A 22,221-nucleotide genomic window follows, 5' to 3' on the forward strand; every position below is an offset into this window, starting at 1 on the left:
TTTTTTTTTGTCACCCAATTTTCAAAATTCATCCAAGAGTTTTATTAAATGTTATAATCCATCCATCTCTGGAACTTTCTGAATGTCTTTTAGGGTCATGGGGTTGCTGGAGCCTATCCCAGCTACTGTCTGGTGGCGTTCACCCCGAACAGGTCGCCATTCTGTTGCAGACACACACACACATCAGGGGGCACCACAGTGACTGACCCACACGTGCACGAGCAGAACATGCACACAGGAAGGACCCAGTTGGTATTTAAACCAGGACCTGTGAGGCTAGAGTGCTGACCGCTACACAACCGCCGTCATACCTGGGCGTGACCTGCGTCTGCTCATCTGTGGGGTGGAGGATCCGGCAGGTGGTGAAGGTGTAGGTGGAGCTGGTGTGGGGCATACATTTGCCGGGGAAGTATGCAGCTGGAGGCCAAGACAAAGCAGAAGACCCGTCATTTTCTGGCTGACAGTTTTCCCATTTTAACTTTGGATTAAATGAAGAATTCAGGAAAACTGGAAATAAGTAAATGTTGTTTTTAGCTTGCAACAGAAAATGAAAACATCTGTGTTTAGACAGCTCTCTGTTTGGAACCTTTCTGCCAGGTTTGGTGGAGATCCTCTGACTGATGCAGGAGCTGAAAATTCCACCTTTCACATCCAAAGTTCAAGACTTTGCACTGACAGACGATCAATTCTTCTGCTTTCAGGAGAATCTGAGCTCTTTATCTCTGTAAACGGTTCAGGATCGATCCTGCTGCTTCTGTCCTGATCATCAATAACGTGCAGCTGGGATCATCCCACATGCTTCTGCACAGATGATTCGGAGCTTCTCTTCGCCTCTTCCTTCATCTCTTCTTGACATTTGAGGTCTTTTACAGGTCTGGAAATGGCCTGCATCATGTATGGATCTGTAGTTTTCAGATCTTTCTCTAATCCTATCTTTTTGGAGGAGCTGCTGAGAGGACGACGTCCTTTCATGGTGCTGGACGTCAGGACTGATTCATGCTTCTGCTGCATCGATTGCAGTGATCCTCTGCAGCTTAAACCCGCGTCTTTCATGTGTTCTGAAAACATTTGAGTTAAAAGCAAAAAACTTCTCAAATATATACTTTGACCAAAAAAATCATAAAAGGACCCCCCACCTCCAGTAAATCCCTGTGGTGTGAGTTGGCAATACGATACATCACATGTGTCAAAGTCAAGGCCCGGGGGCCGGATCCGGCCCTCCAGGTAATTCTATCCGGTCCTCCAGATCATTTTATTTTATTGTTATTAATGACCCGATGTTATCTTGTGCCTATTTCTAACTTGTATATTTATGACAAAACATATTTTCATGGAGAGTAAAGTACTGAAAGTTATTTAAGGGAATGTTGACGTTTAAAAATACAAACCCCCCAACCAAAAAAAAATAAATAAAAAATAACCATTTTGTCATTTATAGTGCTGGTCCATCTTAAAAATGTTTTGTGTACTTGCATTGAACAGTTTTGGGTTGGAGAAAAAAAAAACGCCATGAGCTCCAAGTGGGATTCGATCCCCGGATCTTCTGATTACAAGGTCTGCCTCTAGTGGATGATAAAAGTATTGCAAGTTCAGGGTCCCTTTTAAAACTGACTGTCTCCACAGTGAAAACATTAAGGTTTAAGTTGATTTATTCTGTAATAATATTCCTGGCTTTTTATTATTCATAATTATGTTAAAAAGTTACAGTTTTAAAAATGTAGTTTTAGGAAAACTAAAGTGTGTTTAGGATGTTGTCCCCTTGTGTGATTGAGTTTGACACCCCTGATGTAGGCCAAATCTGAATTCTTCCCCATCCCTACATTTAGCCCTCCAAACAGAGTTATGGAAAAACAGTAGCTGTGTCTAACCCCATACCCCCCCGCCCCTTCACTATATCGCGTTCGCCATTTTCTAGTACTGTCTGAATCTACTAATTCCCAGAAGTCTTTGCAAAAAACTAGCATGCATCGATACTCACGATACTCAAGGTTAGCGAATATAGACCACAATGCATTGCGGTCAAACAATTTCGCTTTTTTTTTTAATAAACCATCCACATTTCAACCATCAGGACTTCAATTTGATTGGATTTTGGCTTTGTGAAACTGTTGACGTCATATCTGGCGTTTGGAAAAACAAAAGAAAAGTAGTGAGCATTGTGTCTGAATTGCCTTTAAAATCCAGGGCACTTTATAGTCCTGCACTATATAGTTTTTAGTAGTTAGGGGTTGGGGAGGGAAATTGGACACAACCGGTCTCTTCAAATTTGGACATCACTTCCACTTGATGACATCATCAATAGTCGCCAATCAGTTACGTTAGCTCGGAGCTGTTAGCGCTCGGAAGTACATGAAAACATCAGTTTTATAACTTTAAAAAGGTCATGCAAAACAAAAAGTCATGATTTACATTTAAATGTTAGCTCCTGTTCTTCAGAAAAAGCGACGCGGAACGCCCTCGTGGGGGAGGGGCTCTGCTTCCCTCCCCCACGAGGGTTAGTCCTTAAAAAACTCTTTCAGACACCCCTACCCCCACAAATACCCCTACAATCATGGGGTAGGAGAAGAGTTTGGACTCTGCTGTTGTACATGTGTCATAGCAACAGAGACCGCGACGCTGACTGAACATTTAACACGAGCTGGTTCTGGTCAGATCTTGTTGTTTTGGTGTTGAGCTGCTCAAAGAGGCTCAGTGTGCTGCCAGCTAGACGTCAGGGGTTTAGAGGGAAACAAAAGATGCTGAGGAACAGTCTTCAATAAGTCATTAGATATCAGCATTTTAAATCAAACCAAATATCGCGATAAACTGCTGAATCCATTTTTCTCTACATCTCCCAGAGGAAACGTAAGAGGAGCAGGACGGATGGTTTAGGATCTAAATAAATGTTGAAACAGAAAAACATCTTTCTGAAAGGCTTTCGTTCTTTTACAAATAAAAAACAGAGCATGTTGACAACGAGCGAGTCCTTCCTCACCCAGTGCATCCGTGTTGCTGAGATGAGGCGATGGCGATGGAGACGGTGGGGAAGGAGGAGCGAGGGAAAGTGGAGGCCGGGCTGAGCTGGTGTCACCTGGGTCTGAGGAGGGGGGCGCGGCCGGAGAAGCTGAGGCTGAGGAGGTGGGCAGGTTCTGGAAGTACTGCTCTCCCGGTTCGTCCTCCTCCAAGCCGGTCCACGGCTGCACCTGCAGAGGAGAACCTGACCTTCAGGAACTTTGGGTGAGACACAGCAGAGAACAGGTAGACGGCCCTCACCTGCTCCAGCTCCAGCTCCAGGGGTCTGTACCCTTTGGGCACCACCCCGGGCCTGGCGTCCAGAATCACCCCGAGGTGAGGCTGCGCTAACTGCTGCCAGTGGTGCAGCGTGGCAGACCCTGAAGAACGCACAACGAAAACACATTTTGAAGCTCACCTGGAGCGCGGTTACTTCACACAAAGATCCTTCTTAGGAGAACTACTCCTTATTTCAATCTCATTTTTATTGGTTTTGTCTACATTTTTGTTCACTGATTTATTAACCTTTGTTTAACCAGGAAGTCTCATTGAGAATAAGACATCTCTTCTACAGTGGAGTCCTTAAAACCTTTCAGTCACCAGGTTCATAGTTTATTGTCTTTTAAGGCAGATTCTGTTTCAGAAAGATCTACCAACACAGATGTGTACTAAATGAAACTGCAGAAGAAAAATGAAATAAACTCCTTTAAGGAGGACTGAACACAAAGTTTGGATAAAAATGAGAACAAAGGCTGCCAGAAAAAGAAGAAAAACAAACGAATCAATGACAAACGTCAGCAGAACGACTGTTTGAGGGTGAAAATGTTGGTTTGAATGACGACCGTATTTCCCAGAGTTTAAGTCGTAAGAGCAAAAAATATCTGATCAAGAAGAAGAAGAAAACCATATTGAAGTCGCTCTCGAGGATAAGTCAAACTTTTGGGAGAAACGTCTGACATTTCAGAACAAATCTGCCAAGTCCAGCGTAACTCAAAATAAATAAATACAATAATACTAATATTTTCATCTGTTTGAGAAAAAATATCAAAGTTAAAGAGGAAAACAATCAGATTCTCTTCCATGTCAGTTTTGGATGAAACATCTTCTGATGCTGTCAGTAACATTATACTTAGATACAGCGCCCTCTAGTGGTTGTTAGAGGAAACAACTGCTAAAGGACAACCGTGTTAACTGGAAAATAACAGATGTAAGAGTACAAGTCACACCCTTTGCTTAACTATGAAAAAAGACTGAACCTTTTACTCCAGAAAATACGGTACAGATATTATAGGTTAGAATGACAACAAAGAACCAACAAATCAGAGACAACTTATGAGGAGAAAATAAAAAAGAAGGAAAGGAGTGAAGTTGAATAGGTTTTTATTAGTTGGTCACAGAAAGACAGAAACAAATAATGAAATGAAAAAGGAAACATTTAACAACAATAAAAACAAGCACATTTTTAATGATTTATAAATGAAAAGCTAAACTTCGTGGATGAAATTACAGGTTTTCCAGCTGTAGAAAATATGAGTTCACAGCGATGAGGAGGGGAAGGGGGGGCGGGATTGCTCCCTGCAATAGCCCCGTCCACAACTCAAAGGTGAAGTTCTGATGAACTCCTGCTGCTCTGCAGAAACTATGTCATAGAAAGCGACACAGGTGTTTTTGACTCAGGCTAAAGGCAAAAGAATCAGGATTCACCCCAGAGCTCTATCGCCCGCTGATTCTCACCCGAGTTAAAGTATTTACAGGATTTTCAATATGTTGCATTTTGAGTGTCATGGGTTCCTGGGTAAATTCCTAATTTTCAGTCATTTTCAAGCATGTTTTTAGGATCTTCCTATGTTTTTATTTTCCATTTCCATTCCAAACTACTCTAATTTATCATGTGTTTTCATATTTTGCTCTATTTTTGATGGGAAAAACTTTTTATTGTGTATATCATTTCAGGTAGACGTTACCCAGACAAAAGTGATGGTACAACTTCTTATAGCGAAAGTGTTCTAGTGTTAAAAGCCTTTGAAGATAGATGAAAGACGAGCCACAACCACCAGGGGGCAGCAAAACACAGCTGGAAAGCCTTGGTATAACACTGATGGAAAGAAAAAGAGAAAAGGTAGAGAAGAAATCTGCCTCCCAGAGCGACTAGAGCCACCCGCGGGGCTGCGTGTCTTTGTAGTAACTCCCCGACTTGTTCATGAGAGACCAGAGGGAGTTAAAGAGCATCAGAGACAGCGGCCTCTCCTTCCTCTCCCTCGCGCTCCTCCTCTTTCTGCTGCCGGCTCGGTCTCTGGCCCACCTCCGTCCCCTCTCCCTCTCTATCACGGCTCCGGTCCTCTTTGCCCACCCCCACCCCCTCTCCCCTTCCCCCACAAGCAGCCGGCAGTGCCGCCCGTCTGGTCTGCTCTCCTCGCTGGCCCATCCCCGCTTGCTCCCCTTCTTGGCGGCGACCCCGTGGCGCCGCTCGCCCTCCCAGCTCCTCTCCAGGCCGCGGCTTTTCCCGCTCTCCCCCTCACCTTCAAGCGGCTTCACGATCTGGAGCTTGTCTGGGAGGTAGGGCCCCCGCGAGGCCCACAGGTGGAGGTTCCCCAGGGACATGATGCTGTCGGACGGGGTCAGGACGCTCTCCTGCAGCCCCACCTGTCCTCCTCGCCGCCTCTCTCGCTCCTCTTCGAAGAAGCGCCTCTCGCTCAGGTTGTTCTGGCGGCGCAGAGAGAGGCGGCGCAGAGCGAGCCGCAGGTCCTCGGCGCCGCTTGTCTTCTTGTTCTCTGCACTGTTGACACAAACCCAAACAATGAGAAGAAGCTCCGCCTCCTCCATTTTACCTGTTCTCTCCTGCTCACCTGTCCTGGTTGGACGCCGTCTCCATGAGGATGCTCTGCGTTCGGTTGTCCAGGATAACGCCGTCTCCGCTGATGTCGCCGCCGTACACAGAGGAGTGGGGCGTGGAGAGACCGCTGGACTGGGGCGACGTGCGCGCCGACAGGGACTGGTTGGAGCCGGGGATGCCCGTTGGAGTCAGAGAGCGCTGACGCACCGTCTGGTTCACGGTTTTCACCGTCTCAAAGACGCGCTTCCGATGAACCCTGCAGACAGCCGACCATCAGCTCCTCGCCACCGGCTCCGTTAGTGGGACAGATTAACCACAGTTTTCATAAGAATCTGTCACTTGGTCAGACGAGCACCAAAATTGGCACCAAAATGACGTTTAAGGCAAATGTTAGAAGAAATACACGTTATCCAGCAAAAAATCCAAGATGGCTGCCGTTTTTCAAGATTGACGACTTATCAATCCCAGTAAATGCTCTTATTGACATAGAACTTCAACCCACACAATTTAAAAAATATATTTCTACATTAGTAGAAATGTATTCTTATGTAGCACACCCAGTGGTGTGTCCTCAATTTCAAAAGGCCGCCAATTTTTAAAACGACAGCTGAAAATTGGCGTATTTTCATATGTGTGAGTGGACTGGCAAAAGAATAGTCAAGTCTGGGGAGTTCTTCGGTCAACACTCCCACCCATCGCTCAGCCAGGCCAGCAGCTGCTGCACCGGTGAAAGTCAGGGAGCGTGGAAATGCTACCGCAACACCTTGAGATGCAACTCTGCAGCTGCAAATACATGGAGTAAGGAAGCAATCAGCATGCACACACGAAAGCTAGAGTCTATACTGCATTACGTGTCAAAGTCAAGGCCCGGGGGCCGGATCCGGCCCTCCAGAACATTTTATTTTATTGTTATTAATGACCTGATGTTATCTTGTGCTTATTTCTAACTTGTATAATTTTGACAAAATATATTTTTATGGAGAGTAAAATATTGAAAGTTATTTAAGGTTTAAGTTGATTTATTCTGGAATAATATTCTTGCATTTTTATTATTCATAATTATGTTAAAAAGTTACAGTTTAAACGTTTTAAAAATTTTATTTCTTCTAGCTTGGACTTTTTTGGCATTTACTTAGATTTTTTAGACTTTTTTTTAGTTTAGCTAATATTTTAGCTACGTGCTAGTTGTTTTGGCTAACCTACGTTTTTCTCTTTTTAGGTTTTTAGGCTAATTTGGCATTTAGCTAAAATTTTAGCTGACTATCAGCTTCAGTGTTTTTAGCTATCAATTTCAGCATTTTCAGCAGCCAAATTCAGCTTACAGCATTCACACTAGAATTATCACAGGTAATGATATATATCTAGTTATCAATTTTGTTAAAAAGTTACAGTTTTAAAGTTTTAAACATGTAGTTTTAGAGTGTTCAATAAATGTTTTTCCTGTTCGTTCAGTGACTTAAGTGCTTTGGAGTTTGACACCCCTGTTGTACATATATGACAACACGTTGATTGGCAACTTTGCCATGACACTGTTCTTTTTTTTGCATTAAATTTTCTTTGTACTACCATAGCATTTTATGATGTACATTTTTAACGCTGTATTTAGTTCCTTGTATCCAAAACGATATGTTTTGATGAGTAGATAATCAGAATAGCTTTACTATAAATTTAGACCAGATAGGTATGCAAAAGGCGGCCATCTTGAAAATTGGCCGTCATTTTATTTTTGAAGTTGGATACGTACTTTTTGGAAAAAGTAAGTTCTGTTGCACATATGTGCCAACATTGGATCTCGTATCACCAAGTGAAAGATAGTTTCAGGAATCTCCCCACTAAGTTAGCCGAGCCCTGAACCTGCACTCACTTCAGCTCTTCACACTCCGGGTCCTCCAGGCTCAGCTCCTTCCTCATTGTTCCTTCAATCTCAGCAGCCAGGGAATCCTGCAGCAGCAGAGAGGCTTTAGAACGAGGACAAACACTCCCAAACAAACAAGCTCCACCCCCTGACCATCGGGAAGAGCCCCAGAGGATGATAGCGTCGAGGAGTTCCTGCAGGGTAGTTCCTGTTCCTCAGGTTCTTCAGTTCCTCCTGTGCTTCATGCAGCATCTCAATACACTCCGAGTACTTCTCCTCCAGCTCCTGCAGCTGTTGAATCACACCCGTCAGTGACCAAACGACGGCGATGAAGCGCTGAACACGGGGACCTACCTCTGCGGTGAGCTGCCTCTGAGCGTCTTTGGCCGCCAGCAGATGTTGGGAGAGCTCCTCATTTTCCACGGCGTACTGCACAGACGTTTTAGTTTTGAGCGCCAGCTCCTTCAAAAGGCAGGTGAAGAGCGTGCACAGGTACTCACGGATTTCGCCTTCTTCTGCAGATCCACTATTTGAGAGAGGAGGTGCGTTATCTCCTCCTGCTGCCGGGACGCATCCTCGGTTTTCCGAGCCAGCTCCTCGGCTATGACGGAGATCTGCAAGCTGGACAGCCCTGGAGGGACAGGAGAGTCACGCTGTCGTGAAGGGAAAGAAAACTCAAAAACAGAGGTCGCCGGGTCACACTCAGACTGAGCAAGGGCATGTTTCAGCGTTCACACTGCGCTCTTAAGTCTGGAGGACATGTGCAGCACCCACACATACACCAGCCCCCATTTCTGTTCCTGAAAAACCCTGATCCACTAGGAACAGGATTCTTTAGATGTCTAATACGCATCTATTGTAGATGTCTACTACGGCAAATGATTATTTTAATAGTTTAATCACAGATTATTTTTCTGATTAGTCAACTAATCAGGTCATGCACAAACTGGATGTAAAGCACAATCTTAACCATCATTAGCTTTAAACTAACTAAAAACTAGATATATAGCATCACCTGCAATAATGCTAGTGTGAATGCTGTAAGCTGAATTTGGCCGCTGAAGAAATCGCTGAAGCTGATAGCCAGCTAAAATATTTGATAAAGACCAAATTAGCCTAAAAAAAAAAAAAAGCCTAAGTCAACCAAAACAGCTGGCATGTATTAGCAAAACTCCAAAGTAGCCTAAAAAACCTTGAAGTGGCCCTACCTTGATTTTGTGAGCTATATCCATATATATGATCATATATTACATTTGGACCACTAAAAAATAAATTACTTATGACTTATTACTTATATTTTGTGAGTGTTCATACCTGAAGATGGTTTACGTGGCCTTAGATTTGTTTCTAAACTGTGATGTAGCACTGATTCTGCTCAAATTCCTGATCTTGTTTCTTCTCAGATTATTATTTTTTTATTATTATAATCATTCTTTGATTAATACAATCTGCACTAATTGTCTTTTTTAATGAGAATATTTAGATTTTTACTGCATTAGCAAATGAAGATGATTTACTTATTATTTTTTGTATTATCATAATTCTTTGAATACAACCTGCAGAAAGTGTCTTTTTTTCAATGAGAATATTAGATTATTATTACAGATTAATATAAATGATTTGTTGTGGATGCTCTGAAATTTTATAACATCAATGATATTAATGATCCTTAATAGCCTGAATCTATTAATATTTGATAATAAGTCCTGAACTGGATATTGATAGTTCATGTAGAGAAAATGGTCGAGTCGGGGTGGGATTATATAAGTTCGCTTCCTTCCACTCCCTTTCAAGCGATCTACTTGTGATTCATTAAGTGATATGTTATGTATTATGACGTGATTGCTTGAAATAAACCATTACATTTATTCATTCATTCAAGTAAAACTACTCAATTCCTGAAGCTCCGCCTGCCACTGCGTGTTGCTGCAGTCCCCTTTATGACGTCATCCTAGAGTTTGCGGCAGTATCTTTGTATTTCTTCTAAACTTCTTCAAAGATGGATGCACATACGATGTATCTGGCTTTAGTTGTCCCGGCCATCACTACACATCGCTAAACACGTATTTGCATGTTTTCCTGACTTGCTTTATTATTTTGATTTATACACATATATATTCATAATTATCTCTGCATTTTAAAAAGAACTTCTCCTTTATTTAGACATTATTTGTATTCATTGTATAGATTCCTTTTTATTTTGGATTTTTGGTAATTACTTCAAGACATTTAACTTTCGTTGTTTTGTTACTTTATGTTCTATTTGAAAGTGAGATGTTATCTGTAGAAAATGTTTGATGGACATAAAGTTGGGTTTGAGTTGTGTCGATGATTTCAATGCAGGAAGAAAAACTGTTTTCGTTTTTTTCAAACTGTTTTTTTTCAATAAATTCATATGTTGTTCTTTAGTGTTTATGTTCTTTGTGTTCGATGAGCTGCTTTCCTCCTTTACAATCTACTAGAATGATCATCTTAACGGTTGGAAAGTTACGTTAAAGGTTTTGCATTTAAGCATCACCAGCAATGCCTCAGGTGTTAAAGGGTTAAAGGAAATTCAAATATTTACGTTTCAATCATCATATGAAGAAGACTTTTTAAAAAACCTACGTAGTTCTTTGACGCAGTCATTGACGAGCTGCTGCTCTTTCTCCTCGTAGGTTTCCGTCTCCGTCTTCAGGTGGCTGGCCTGCGCACACATTGACAGTCAGCATTTGTCCCGCTCTCTCAGATGACAGCAGGATGTGACCTCACCTCGGAGCGCAGCGACAGGTTCTCCTCTTCCAGCTCCTTCAGCTTCCTCTGCAGGGTGTCGCTCACGAAGCCGCCACAGGCTGTCTCTGCTTTGATCCTCTTACCTCTGAAAGACACACGGGCCAAAGGAGTCACGGACTGGTGACGGCAGGAAGATTCACCTTAAGAAGAAGGGGTTGGAGCTGACGTGGGGGAGCTGCTGGACTCGTCCTCGCTCTCTTCCACCGCGTTGGTGTAGAACTGCAGCAGCTCGTCCTTCAGGTTCAGCTCGTGGTGAAGCTGGGCCACCTGGAGGAGAACAGGTACGGGTCACAAGAGTCTACCGTCACTGTGCCGGGGTGCCCGGACTTCATCAGCATGCTACCTACTGTAGAGATGAGAGTCATAATGAAAAGCAGATTTTAAAGGGAATCAGATGGTGTATTCAGACTACACATTTGGGCTGCCACGATTAGTCAAACTAATCAACTAATAAAATAGTCAACGACTAATTTAATCGTCAATTACTTTATATTACATGGAGTCAGAGTGTAGTAAAGTTGAACAAAGTTGTGAGCGTTAACTAAAAAACACTTTTTTATATTTGAGTCAATGAGAGCAAAACTTTATATTTAGTGAGAAATAGTTCCTGGTTTCAGATGCCGACCTCATTTGATTTACTGTACTTTTCGCAGTATACGGCCCAATCACTAGCCCACACGTGTCAAAGTCATGATCCGGCCCTCCGGGTAATTCTATCCGGCCCTCCAGATCAATTCATTTGATTGTTTTTAATGACCCGATGTTATCTTGGGCTCATTTCTAACTTGTAGAATTACTTTTCTAGTGCTTTCAAGGTGTTTGTTAACAATCTGACTGAACCTCGGTTCTCTCTGAGATTCCTCAGTCTGAATACAAAGGCTAATTTAGAGTTTAGCTTCTATTTTAGCAACATGCTAACGTTTTTGGCTAATTTAGTTTACTGAGGAATTTTATGCTATCTTGAAATGTAGCTAGTATTTAAGCAATGAGCTAGCTTCTTTGGCTAACTTGACATCTACTGAGGTTTTTTGGGCTGATTTGGAGAAACGTGTGCTCTACATCCACTTTAGGCATGACCCGATTAATCGACTAATTGGAAAAAATGATCAGTGATTAGTCAACTAGTAATATAATTTGATGGCCCCCAATCTTCACGTGGCCCCTCATAATCGGCGTATTGGGCACCCCTGGTCTAAGGTGTGTGAAGTCAGACCTCCTCTGTGATTTGTCCCACTTGTTCCTCCAGATAGTCATTCTGTTCCGTCAGAGTCCGATTCTTCTTAAGAAGCGACTGACCGATCTTTGCGGCCAGCTCCAGGTCCCGTTCTTTCTACGGTTGGAAAGATAAACTTTGGTGATCAGTTCTGGTCCAAAGAAACTCCCAGGAGAAGCAGGAGTAGATCTCACCTCCTCCAACAAACGTGTGACGGCGTCGATGTCATTGTAGGTCTTTGTCATCTGGCCCACCCGGTCCGCACATAGCACTGCAGGAACACAAAGCACAGCAAGCGTGAGGGGATGCTGTGGGATGTAGCACAGGTGTGTGTGGTTGTGTGTGCGTCCGTGTGCCTATGAAAGGGCAGCAGGGAGTGAAAGGTGAAAAGGTTGTTTTCCATGGCGCACAGCAAATGACTGTGATGCCCCCGGGGGGGTGAACATTATTGACCTCAGAGCTCTGATCGATAAATCGTTGGGTGTACTAAAAGTTATTTCATGAAAGTGACAGCAGCTGTTTTTATAAAACAGTTTGATTAAACCAGACTAAAACCCGATTCTGTGCTCAGCAGAAAGAATTCAAAGATATTCTGTGCAAAAGTCTGACTAAAAACAAGCAGAAATCAAAGACTTTTCCCAGCGCAGGAGCCTGAACTTTAACTAACATGTTCATGAATCTAAAACCGACAAAGAAAATACATTTTACCGCTCTTGTCTTCATGGCAGAACCAGTCTTCCAGCTCACGCTTGTTCCTCAGCATCACCTCCACTCTGCTCTCACTGTCCATTCTCCTGCCTCACCACACTGAACTGTTCACCTTCTCTCTGATCCGTACAGACGGAACCAAGCCCCGCCCACATGGACGGCCAATATGAGCAGGGCGAGTGTGAATCATGTGGTGATCAAACTGACAGAACTGGACAGAAGTGTGGAAGCAGAGCTGGGACTGAAAGAAGAATCTGGTGCAGGTCGAGCAGACGCAGAAGTCCTGCCTTCAGATAAACTAAGAATACCAGCAAACACCAGACAGGAACATCCAGAGACGTTCCAGAGAAAAGGTGACTCCACCTCTCAGCGGGATTTGTTCAAGAAGCAGATCTATCACAGAACTGCCACAGTGAAACTTTGCTTTAACTCTTCAACCAAAAGAAAAAAGACTAGAAACAGACAGAACTAGGAAAGTTGAATTACCTGCGACAATGCTAGCGTGAATCTTTTAATGCTGTCGCTGGAGGAGCTGGGAGATTAATAAAGTTCTATCTATCTATCTATCTGAAGAAATTAACTGCGATTGCTGAAGACATTTGCTAAAAATGCTAAAGCTATAAAGCTATAGCTTTGAATATTGCTACAGTTGATAATGGACTTGAAGTGGCAGAAACTGCAGAAAGTGCACAAAGATTTTGACAAAGTTCTTGAAAAATCTCAAAAATTGCATTAAAATGCGTAAAACACATGAATACCAAAAGTATAAGCATGAATTTCCTGAGTTTGCTGAACGTTTTGATACCAATGTTGCATAAGTTTCAAAAGTGCACAAAAAAATTAAAGACTTTCTTGAAAAATTGCAAAAATGGAGAAATGTGTAGGTAATTTGCTAAAAATGCTTAATTCATGTCAGATTTGTCAAAACATTTAGTGTTTTGCTAAATTATTAGCTAAACTCAAAACTAGTCTAAAAAGCTAGCACATTGCTAACATATTAGCTAAACTATAAATTAGCCTGAAAAACCTCAGTAGACACTGATTCGGCCCAAAAAATCTTAGCATGTTACTCAAGTATTAGCTCCAAACCAAATTAGCATATACAACCTCAGTATGAGTTCTTATACCATGGTCCAGGTGAATCCTCGATTCTGATTGGATGCTGGGTGTGGATTAAAAAGTGATAAATCACAGTGACAATCCACACCTAAAAGATAAGTTTCGGTGAACGTTTTGATACTAATGTTGCATAAGTTTCAAAAGTACACAAAGAATTGAAGAATTTCTTGAAAAATAAAAAAAATTGTAGTTAATTTGCTTTAAAAAATCTTCAATTTATGCCAGTTTTGCCAAAATAATTAGTGTTTTGCTAAATTATGAGCTAAAGTCAAAACTAGTCTAAAAACCTCAGTATATTTAAAATTATATATATAACAAAAAAGCATCTATTCGCACATACTTTTCGGATCACATGCAGCCAGTGCAAAACTATTTTCTTGGTCGCACTTCTTTAAGAGCCCCCCAGAAGGTATGAGCAGGTCTTGACTGTGAATTACTGTTCTTCTGTATTTTAGACATAAATCCCCAAATCTCTCATAGCACTGATACAAAGTTAGTTAATTTTTGCTGTGAATGAATCCCAATTATCAATTTAGTACATTATAAATCCTTCACAGACTTACTTAGTAGCTGAAAACAAAATTTGTCCTGGAAATATCGAGCATTTTTACTGTATATTTTTTTAAGAAATCCACTTATGAATTATTATAAAAGGTGAAACAAAGGACACCAGTTAACTGACTTTGGCTGAGAATGTATCTTGATTTTAGTACATCAACATCCCTTCACAGACCTACCTGGTACTTCAAGGAGTACTACTCCTGAAAATATGAAGAATTTTTACCGTATAGTTTTTGAGAAATACACATCTAAATTACCATAAAATTGTCTCATTCTTACGTCAGTTAAAAGACTTTGTGTGGGACTCATTCTTGATTCTTAATTTAGTACACACTTAAAATGTGTGGCCAACATGAATTTACAGGAGTTATTGCGCTTGGACACATGTGAATGTGTGCGCACAATTCAGCAACGTGCACGTTGGCCACACTTAAAACGTGTGCCCAAGAAAAAAACATAACCTTGGATGTACGTAAAATACTTGTGGGCGATACAGCGGTGTGCTTGTTGGCCGCACTTTTTAAATGTGACCAACCAACACGTTTTTGTGCTGCTAGCGCGTATTTACATGCGAATAACATTAGCCAAAAAAAAAAAAAAATAGATTTCTAAAATATTAGATCAACTCCTAATTAGCCAAAAAAAGCTAGCATGTTGCTATAATATTAGCTTTCCTCTAAATGTATCTATAAAAACTTCAGTGGATGGTAAAAATAAAAAAGCTAGCATGTTCCTAAAATATAGGCTTTCCTCTAAATTTGTCTAAAAAAACAAGTGGAAAAAAACCTTAGCAGATGCCAAATTAGCCAAATAAAGCTAGCACACTTTTACAATATTAGCTAAGCTATAAATTAGCCTAAAAAACCTCAGTAGATGCCAATTTGGCTCCAGAAAACTAGCATTTTACTAAAACATTAGCTCAAAACCAAACTAGCGTATAAAACCTCAATATATGCCAAATGAGCTCTTAAAACGCTAATTTAACAACTCAATACCAAATTATTTGGAAAATAAAAGATAAAAAAACATTGCTTATAAAGCTAGCATGATGCTAATATAAAGCGTTGTTTCCAATCTACTTGAAACATATAAATCGAATTTATTCCAAACATTTGTAATGAAGTGGATCTGTTGTGGATTTACAGCAATCAGTGAATAAAAAACAATGAGGATCAGACTTTATGAAACCAGAGGAATTTTCCCACGTTTTACTGGAGAAGTTGTAACTCTATGACAAACGGTGTTCAAGTAATGGTAGTTTGTCTATTAAATTTTCATCTTATTGAAAATTTTCATCTTAAAAACAACTAAAAAGGCTTTAATTACAGATGGAATTTTTCAGGCCATAGAACAAAATCAATCCACATCATCCACTCTAGATCCCAAACATTACGTCCATTAAGTTACATTGAAAATTAAAAAATGTCCTAAAATTTGCATAAAACTTGAACTCTATTTGCATAAAAACAATCAGTGTTTTGACAAGCTGAATGGATGAATCTTTGCTGAAAGTTTGCAGAAGTTCATAGGTTTTAAAGTGCACAATGTTTTTGAAAAATTTGAAACATTTCTCATTCATATTTTTGGGGCATATTTTGCTTTATATTCAAAAAACTATACAGTTTATGAAAACCCAAAATACAAGCAGTAATGTTCTGAACGAGCTGAATGTGTTGATACCAAGAGTGCTGAAATCTCTGAAAGTTTGATTGAGTTTTTAGGTGCTGAAAAACCTTCCAAAAATAGCTGCAGGATCACCACAATAAGGTGAAGTTTTGCACGTCTGAGTTCAACTGATGATCTATTATTTCTATTGTTCATGGAAGTAAAGATCAATAAGGATTCACAGAATCTCTGCATCGATCGATTAGCTTTCCGTCCTCAGGCAGTGCTGACCATGACTTCTGACCACGAGTCCTCACACATCATGACTCTGCAGATAAACCCTCAGCTGAGGCTCTGCAGCATCTCTGAGAACCTTTCCAACCATCTACTAAAGCTGTTCATCCCAGTTCAGGCAAAGCTGTGGTCCAACAACCACAGACACACAGTCACTCACAGTCAGAGCCAAGGACAATTAAGAACCACCAATGCACCTGTGAAGAGGGTTTTAGGACTGTGGGAGGAAACCGCAGAAAACCCACACTGAGGTCTCAGCCAGGATCCACACCACTACATCCCACACAGTCCTCAGAGAAGATCCGTCAAAACAGAAGAGTGGAGCTGCAGCTCTGCCCTACAGCCTGTAGTCCACGTGTCAAAGTCAAGGCCCGGGGGCCGGATCCGGCCCTCCACATCATTTTATTTTATTGTTATTAATGATCTGATGTTATCTTGGTCTTTTTTCAAATTTGTATAATTTTGATAAATAGTATTTTTATGGAGAGTAAAATATTGAAAATTATTTAAGGTTTAAGTTAATTTATTCTGGAATAATATTGCTGTTTTTTTATTATTCATAATTACGTTATAAAGTTATGGTTGTAAACATTGTCATTCTACTAGCTTTTTGGACTAATTTGGCATTTACTAAGATTTTTAGGCTATTTTGGAGCCTAGCTAATATTTTAGCATGCTAGCTGCTTTGGCTAACCTACGTTTTTTTTTTTTTTTTTTTCGTTTTTTAGGCTAATTATGCATTTAGCTAATATCTTAGCTGGTTATCCCTGTGGCAGTTTCATCTGAAACTTGTGAGTGCTTCAGACTCTTAGAAGAAATCCTAATATTCTGGATCTTTTTCCTCACAAGAGTCAGCAGGGATCTGTGTTTATTTATTCACTCTCATTAGTAAACAGAAATTCACACTGAAATGAAATCAGACAGTATGAATAAAAAAAAGAAAAGAAAAGGAGCACCGGAGGACTTAGATGATTGCTGTTGAGACTGTAAAGTCAGGAGTGAACACGACATCACCTGATCTGTGACAAACCAAACATCCGACTCAGAAGCTCTGACTCACAGTTGTCATCGTGGTTGGAAGCAAAATCAGCTTAAAGTGTTTACAAATGTACTGGTTTAAAAAGAATAGAAAATGTAAAAATAGTTTTAAGCTTCAAAGTACACATTGCAAACTTGACAGCTATTTCTAAAACAAAAATTCTTAACATAAAACTTCCATCATAAAAAACTTCCAGTTTTTTGTTTCTCTCCCTTTTAAAGACCTACTCCAAAGAAAATTGGGTTTTTAATGTATAAATGATTACAAAACTAAAGTTATTTACTTGTATCTATTTGTAAATTGTTTTTGTGTGATTGCTTAGTCAGCATTCACACAATAATCGTCATCCTCCTGCTTATTTCAGTACGTTTTTCAGCACATAAAAACTCAATCACACCTTCATTAATTTCATCAATCTTAGTATCTAAACGTTCATCTCGTTCAGGACATTACTGCTTGTATTTTTAGTATTTATAAACTTTATAGTTTTTGAAATATTGAGTAAAATATGCCCCATAGCAAATGAATGAGAAAGTCTTCAAATTTCAACATTTTAAGTAGATTAGCAACAAGTCTTAAAAATATTCATGGAGTATGTTTTCATCTTTTAGTCATTTTCAAAAAAATTGGAGTTTACCAAAAATTTTAGCAACATGCTAACGTTTTTGACTAATTTAGTTTACTGAGGAATTTAGTTTATCTAGTATTTAAGCAACAAGCTAACTTTTCTGGCTAATTTGGCATCGACTGAGGTTTTTTGGGCTGATTTAGAGTTTAGCTCGTATTTAAGCAACACACTAAATATTTTTGCAAAATTGCCATGTATTAAGGATTTGTAAGCAATTTTGCTACACATTTTTCAGAAATGTGGATCAACTTTAGCACTCCTTAATAGTTGTTTAATGAAATTTCCAGTTCTATTGCAAATGTAACTTTTTTTAAACAGCTTTTGCATTTTCAGCAAATCCCTTCAGCCATTAAGGTAAATTGTGTCACTATTTTCAGCAAAGAGCTTCAGCATCTTCAGCAACTACTTTCAGAAAAAAACATTAATGCAGCTTTACTAATGATTTTGATTGCATCTTATTGGTTGGTCAAACTGTTCAGCATGGACACTGGAGGACATTGAGACATCAATAAGCTTCATATCCTTCTGCCTTTGTTATACTACACACTATGTAAACAATAACAAAACAGATAAACCATGAATGAATGATTTGACCCCACAGTGGACTTAGATAATTGTTGTTGACTGAGTGTCCGCCCTGAGACTGGAAGGTCGTGAGTTCAAATCCCGGCTGAGTCAAACCAAAGACTTTAAAAATGCGACTCGGGTTGGATTGGGGTTAAACCACCAAATGGTTCATGAACGCAGCTGTGTCTGCAGCTCACCACTCCCCCAGGGGAGGGGTCACATGTGGAGAACAAATGTAACACATTTGGTGTGTGACGACTGATGAGACTGAAGCAGTGAGTCGTATTTATTATTGGAGTGGGGCTGAAGGCTTCTGTCTGAATGCCAGTAAACATCACAGGCACATTTCAGGGTTTTTCTTCTTCATGCCAGGTCATTCCTTGTGGTGTTCCACAAGGCTCTGTTCTGAGTCAGTTTGTTTCCAGAAAATATTTCAAACCCACTGACTTTATAACCCTTTGACCTGCCGTGTTGTCAGTGAAAGGCAGGAGAGTCATTCCTCTAACCCAAAGGATCTTCATACCACATCACAGAGGAAGCGACATCGACGTTTTGGTGAAAGACAGTTGAAAATTCAGAGTCCTGAAGAGCTGGAATGGATGGAAAGTTTTTGACTTACGGAAGTATTTGAGAGTCTCCTCGATCTGCTCTGAGGTCAGGTCCAGGCTGGCATCCGGTGCGACCATAGGGGTGTGGACCCAGTCGTCATTGTCGTAGCCGTAGACGGTGTCGGCCCGGAGCCGGTACACCGGCAGCTGCTCCTCCAAAAGACTGATGATCTCGAACTCTGGCAGGTCAGTGCTGTTGCACACATCTGGACAAACACAGAAGACATGTTTGTTTCCAATAATGACTACCTCCTAGAACCTTTACATCGTTTAAAGCACATGTGTCAAAGTCAAGGCCCGGGGGCCGGATCCGGCCCTCCAGGTAATTCTATCCGGCCCTCCAGATCTTTTTAATTTATTGTTATTAATGACCTGATGTTATCTAAATATTGAAAGTTATTTTAGGTTAAAGTAGATTTATTCTGGAATAATATTCCTGCCTGTTTTTGTTCATAATTATGTTAAAAAGTATGTTTTTAATGTTTTAAAAATGTAGTTTTAGAGTGTTCAATAAATGTTTCTCCTGTTCGGTCCGTGACCTGAGGTGTGTTCTGGATTTATGCCCCCTGTGTGATTGAGTTTGACGCTCCTGATTTAAAGCAATGTCTGCATCTTTGCCTGTAAAAACAGAGAATCTTTTTAATTTGACACGTAAAGCTGCTCCAGAAAGTATTCAAATTAAAGATATTTGCTGTTTGATGACACACTCTTTACAATTTGTCTCAATATTAGAGATGTTGGTGGGTTTATGCTTTACAGAGTCCTTAGAACTCAGACGTTTCTGTTAGAGAGGATATTGCTGTTAACCTCTGTTTGGTGGTTTATGGTTTATTTATTTAATCCTTATAGGTGAAGTTTCTTTGTATAAACCTCTCCCTGGAGTTCTTCTTTACATTGGAATCACTTTCCCTCCTCTAACCCGTTTCGTCCCACAGCTCTCTTTGAACCGTTATCATCACCGTTCTGGTTTTGACTGTGAATGCTGAAACCATGATACTATCACTACCATGCTTCAAAGATGTGAAGAGGCTCTCCTTTGCAGAGTTTCATCCCAATGTTCATAAAAATCTATTCAGAGCATTTCTTTTAGTCGATCAGTCAACAAATTCTCTTGATGGAGAATCTGAACCAGTGAAAGGTAATAATGCTTTGAAAAACAAAGATTATCTGATAAACATGTCTGACTGAATGACAAACGCTTCAGTCTGAACACCTACGTATTTTTTAGAATGGTATTGTGATTGTCCTGATAAAAAATACAGTATTTTTGGTGTAAGAGTCATGTTTTTGCATAGTTTGGCTGGAGTTCAATGTATTTCTAATCACTTAAAAAATGAATAGTGACAAACACTAGAGGGCACTGTGGGTGTGTGCATCAGCGTTTGCTACTGACAGCAGCGCAGAAGAAGAAGCGGCGCTGAGTCTAACACCGGGCTTGGACTTGTTCCAAAGCGTCAGAAGATGAAGAATTCAATGGATTAGTGACATTTAGTTGACGTGTTTACATGTTCTTTATGGTTATCTGAATAATTGTTCATATGTTACGTTAATATATTCCACCAATGTTTCAGCATTAAAGAATTAAACTATCTTTATGCCACCACATTCAGATCAAAGTCACAGTTCTGAGATCAAAAATCCCAAAATGCTGAGTTTTAAAAAAAAAATTCTAAGAAGAAAATACAAACATTTAATGTTTGCTCTCAAAATCTTTTTCTTTGCTTTCAAAATATATTTTTGCTTTTGCAAAACAAAAGTTTTCAGATGCGTGGTCTCTCATCTCTCATTCTACCTATCTCAATTTGTGATCACAGTTTTCAGTTTAGTGTGACACTTGGGCCACCAAACAGCCAATCAGAGACAAGAGGGTTCATGCTGATTGGTCAAGTGTCTTGACACTTTTGAAGACAGACACAGAATTTTTATCGGTTCTGTTCAACCAGAATTCTGCCGTCTTCAACCATTCTGGCATGTTTCTCTCTGAGTAGAACCAGGAAGGAGCAGCAAAGCCAAACTAAAACTGGGTTCTGTATTTATTAATGTCGGTGTCTGCAGCTGAAAACCCCGTCTCTGGTCTCCTTCCAGCTGGACATTACACATGTGAGGATTATGAATTATACCTGAACTGAAGTTTTTATGATGAAACATTCAAATATAAAGGAAAAGTAGATTTTTTTCAGGAATATTTTACTTTAGACAAAAATACACATGAGCTCAGCCTTTGCAGCACAAGATAATCTGCTGAAGCAAATGTACTTGGATGTACTCTCCTCTTGTCTGTGATTGGCTGTTTGGTGACACTTATGTCACACTAAACTGAAAGTAGTGATCGCAAAATGAAAGATAGGTAGAGAGCGAGATGAGAGACATGCATCTGAAAACTTTTGCATCACTCACACAAGTAGAAAGGTTGTATTACCTGTAATAATACGAGTGTGAATGGTTTTGATGAACGTACTTGCTGAAGATGTTAAAGGGATTTACTAAAAAAGCAAAAGCTATTTGCAAAATGTTACATTTGCAAAAAAAAACAGGAAATTTTCTAAAATAACTATGAAAGAAAGCTGAAGTTGACCTAAATTTCTGACAAATTTGTAGTAAAATTGCTTTAAAATCCCTAATTCATTCCAATTATACAAAAATATTTAGTATGTTGCTCAACTATTAGCTAAACTCCAAATTAGCCCCAAAAACCTCAGTAGATGACAAATTAGCCAAAAAGAGCTAGCTCGTTGCTTAAATACTAGTTAAACTCAAAAATAGCCTAACATTACTCTGTGATCTAAATTAGTCAGAAATGTTAACCTGTTGCTAAAATAGAAGCTAAACTCTAAATCAGCCTTTAAAAAGCCTAGTAGATAAATTAATCAAAAACATTAACTTGTTGCTAAAATATTAGCTAAAGCTAATTACTAGCTTTCTTTTGTAAATTACAGTTAAAGATGAAAACATATGCCATGAATATATTTTTAGTCTTGTTCCTAATCTGCTTAAACTTTTGAAATTTGAAGACTTTCTGTTTTACCTCCTTGGGGCATATTTTGTTTAATATTTCAAAAACTATAAAGTCTATGAATACAAAAAATACAAGCAGTAATGTCCTGAACGAGCTGAACGTTTTGATACCAAGATTGATGAAATCCCACAATAATACATTTTGAAAGAATCATGAAACATTTACCATTTTTTAGACACTTAGAAAGATTTGGTTTTAAAACTGAACCTCTTGTTTGCAGTTTGGAACATTTTGATCTCAGAACTGTGGCATTTGTTACCTTCATCCTGTAGGAAGCTTTATTCTCTTCACCCTCATACCTGTGATGGTCTCGGCGTCCTGGCAGGGGGGCGGCGCCCGCGTCACGTCCGGCTGCAAACACTCCCCCTCGCTCACATACTGCTCCTCCTCTGTGAGGCGGGGGCTGGAGTCT

At 40.0% G+C, this 22,221-nt stretch overlaps 1 protein-coding gene across 2 annotated transcripts in view; it reads right to left on the reverse strand.

Annotated features, from left to right (window-relative positions):
* LOC112136295 (trafficking kinesin-binding protein 1) overlaps nucleotides 1-22,215 on the reverse strand; it is a 29,145-nt gene extending 6,930 nt beyond the window's left edge. The window contains exons 1-16 of one of the 2 annotated variants that reach the window (XM_024257906.1): nucleotides 22,109-22,215; nucleotides 18,805-18,999; nucleotides 11,859-11,935; nucleotides 11,665-11,781; nucleotides 10,618-10,718; nucleotides 10,431-10,536; nucleotides 10,287-10,365; nucleotides 8,180-8,310; nucleotides 8,034-8,108; nucleotides 7,833-7,970; nucleotides 7,689-7,765; nucleotides 5,838-6,080; nucleotides 5,511-5,767; nucleotides 3,253-3,371; nucleotides 2,975-3,182; nucleotides 312-417 (exon numbers count right to left, since the gene is read on the reverse strand). In XM_024257906.1, coding sequence (XP_024113674.1) covers nucleotides 312-417; nucleotides 2,975-3,182; nucleotides 3,253-3,371; nucleotides 5,511-5,767; nucleotides 5,838-6,080; nucleotides 7,689-7,765; nucleotides 7,833-7,970; nucleotides 8,034-8,108; nucleotides 8,180-8,310; nucleotides 10,287-10,365; nucleotides 10,431-10,536; nucleotides 10,618-10,718; nucleotides 11,665-11,781; nucleotides 11,859-11,935; nucleotides 18,805-18,871 — 1,901 coding nt within the window. In that variant the 5' untranslated portion in view covers nucleotides 18,872-18,999; nucleotides 22,109-22,215. Of the gene's footprint in view, nucleotides 1-311; nucleotides 418-2,974; nucleotides 3,183-3,252; nucleotides 3,372-5,510; nucleotides 5,768-5,837; nucleotides 6,081-7,688; nucleotides 7,766-7,832; nucleotides 7,971-8,033; nucleotides 8,109-8,179; nucleotides 8,311-10,286; nucleotides 10,366-10,430; nucleotides 10,537-10,617; nucleotides 10,719-11,664; nucleotides 11,782-11,858; nucleotides 11,936-12,372; nucleotides 12,458-18,804; nucleotides 19,000-22,108 lie in introns of those variants that run through there. The other variant, XM_024257905.2, reaches the window with a different exon arrangement.
* Nucleotides 22,216-22,221: the final 6 nt, after the last annotated feature.

The sequence above is a fragment of the Oryzias melastigma genome, linkage group LG11, assembly GCF_002922805.2.
Source record: "Oryzias melastigma strain HK-1 linkage group LG11, ASM292280v2, whole genome shotgun sequence".
In the NCBI taxonomy this organism is placed as follows: domain Eukaryota; kingdom Metazoa; phylum Chordata; class Actinopteri; order Beloniformes; family Adrianichthyidae; genus Oryzias; species Oryzias melastigma.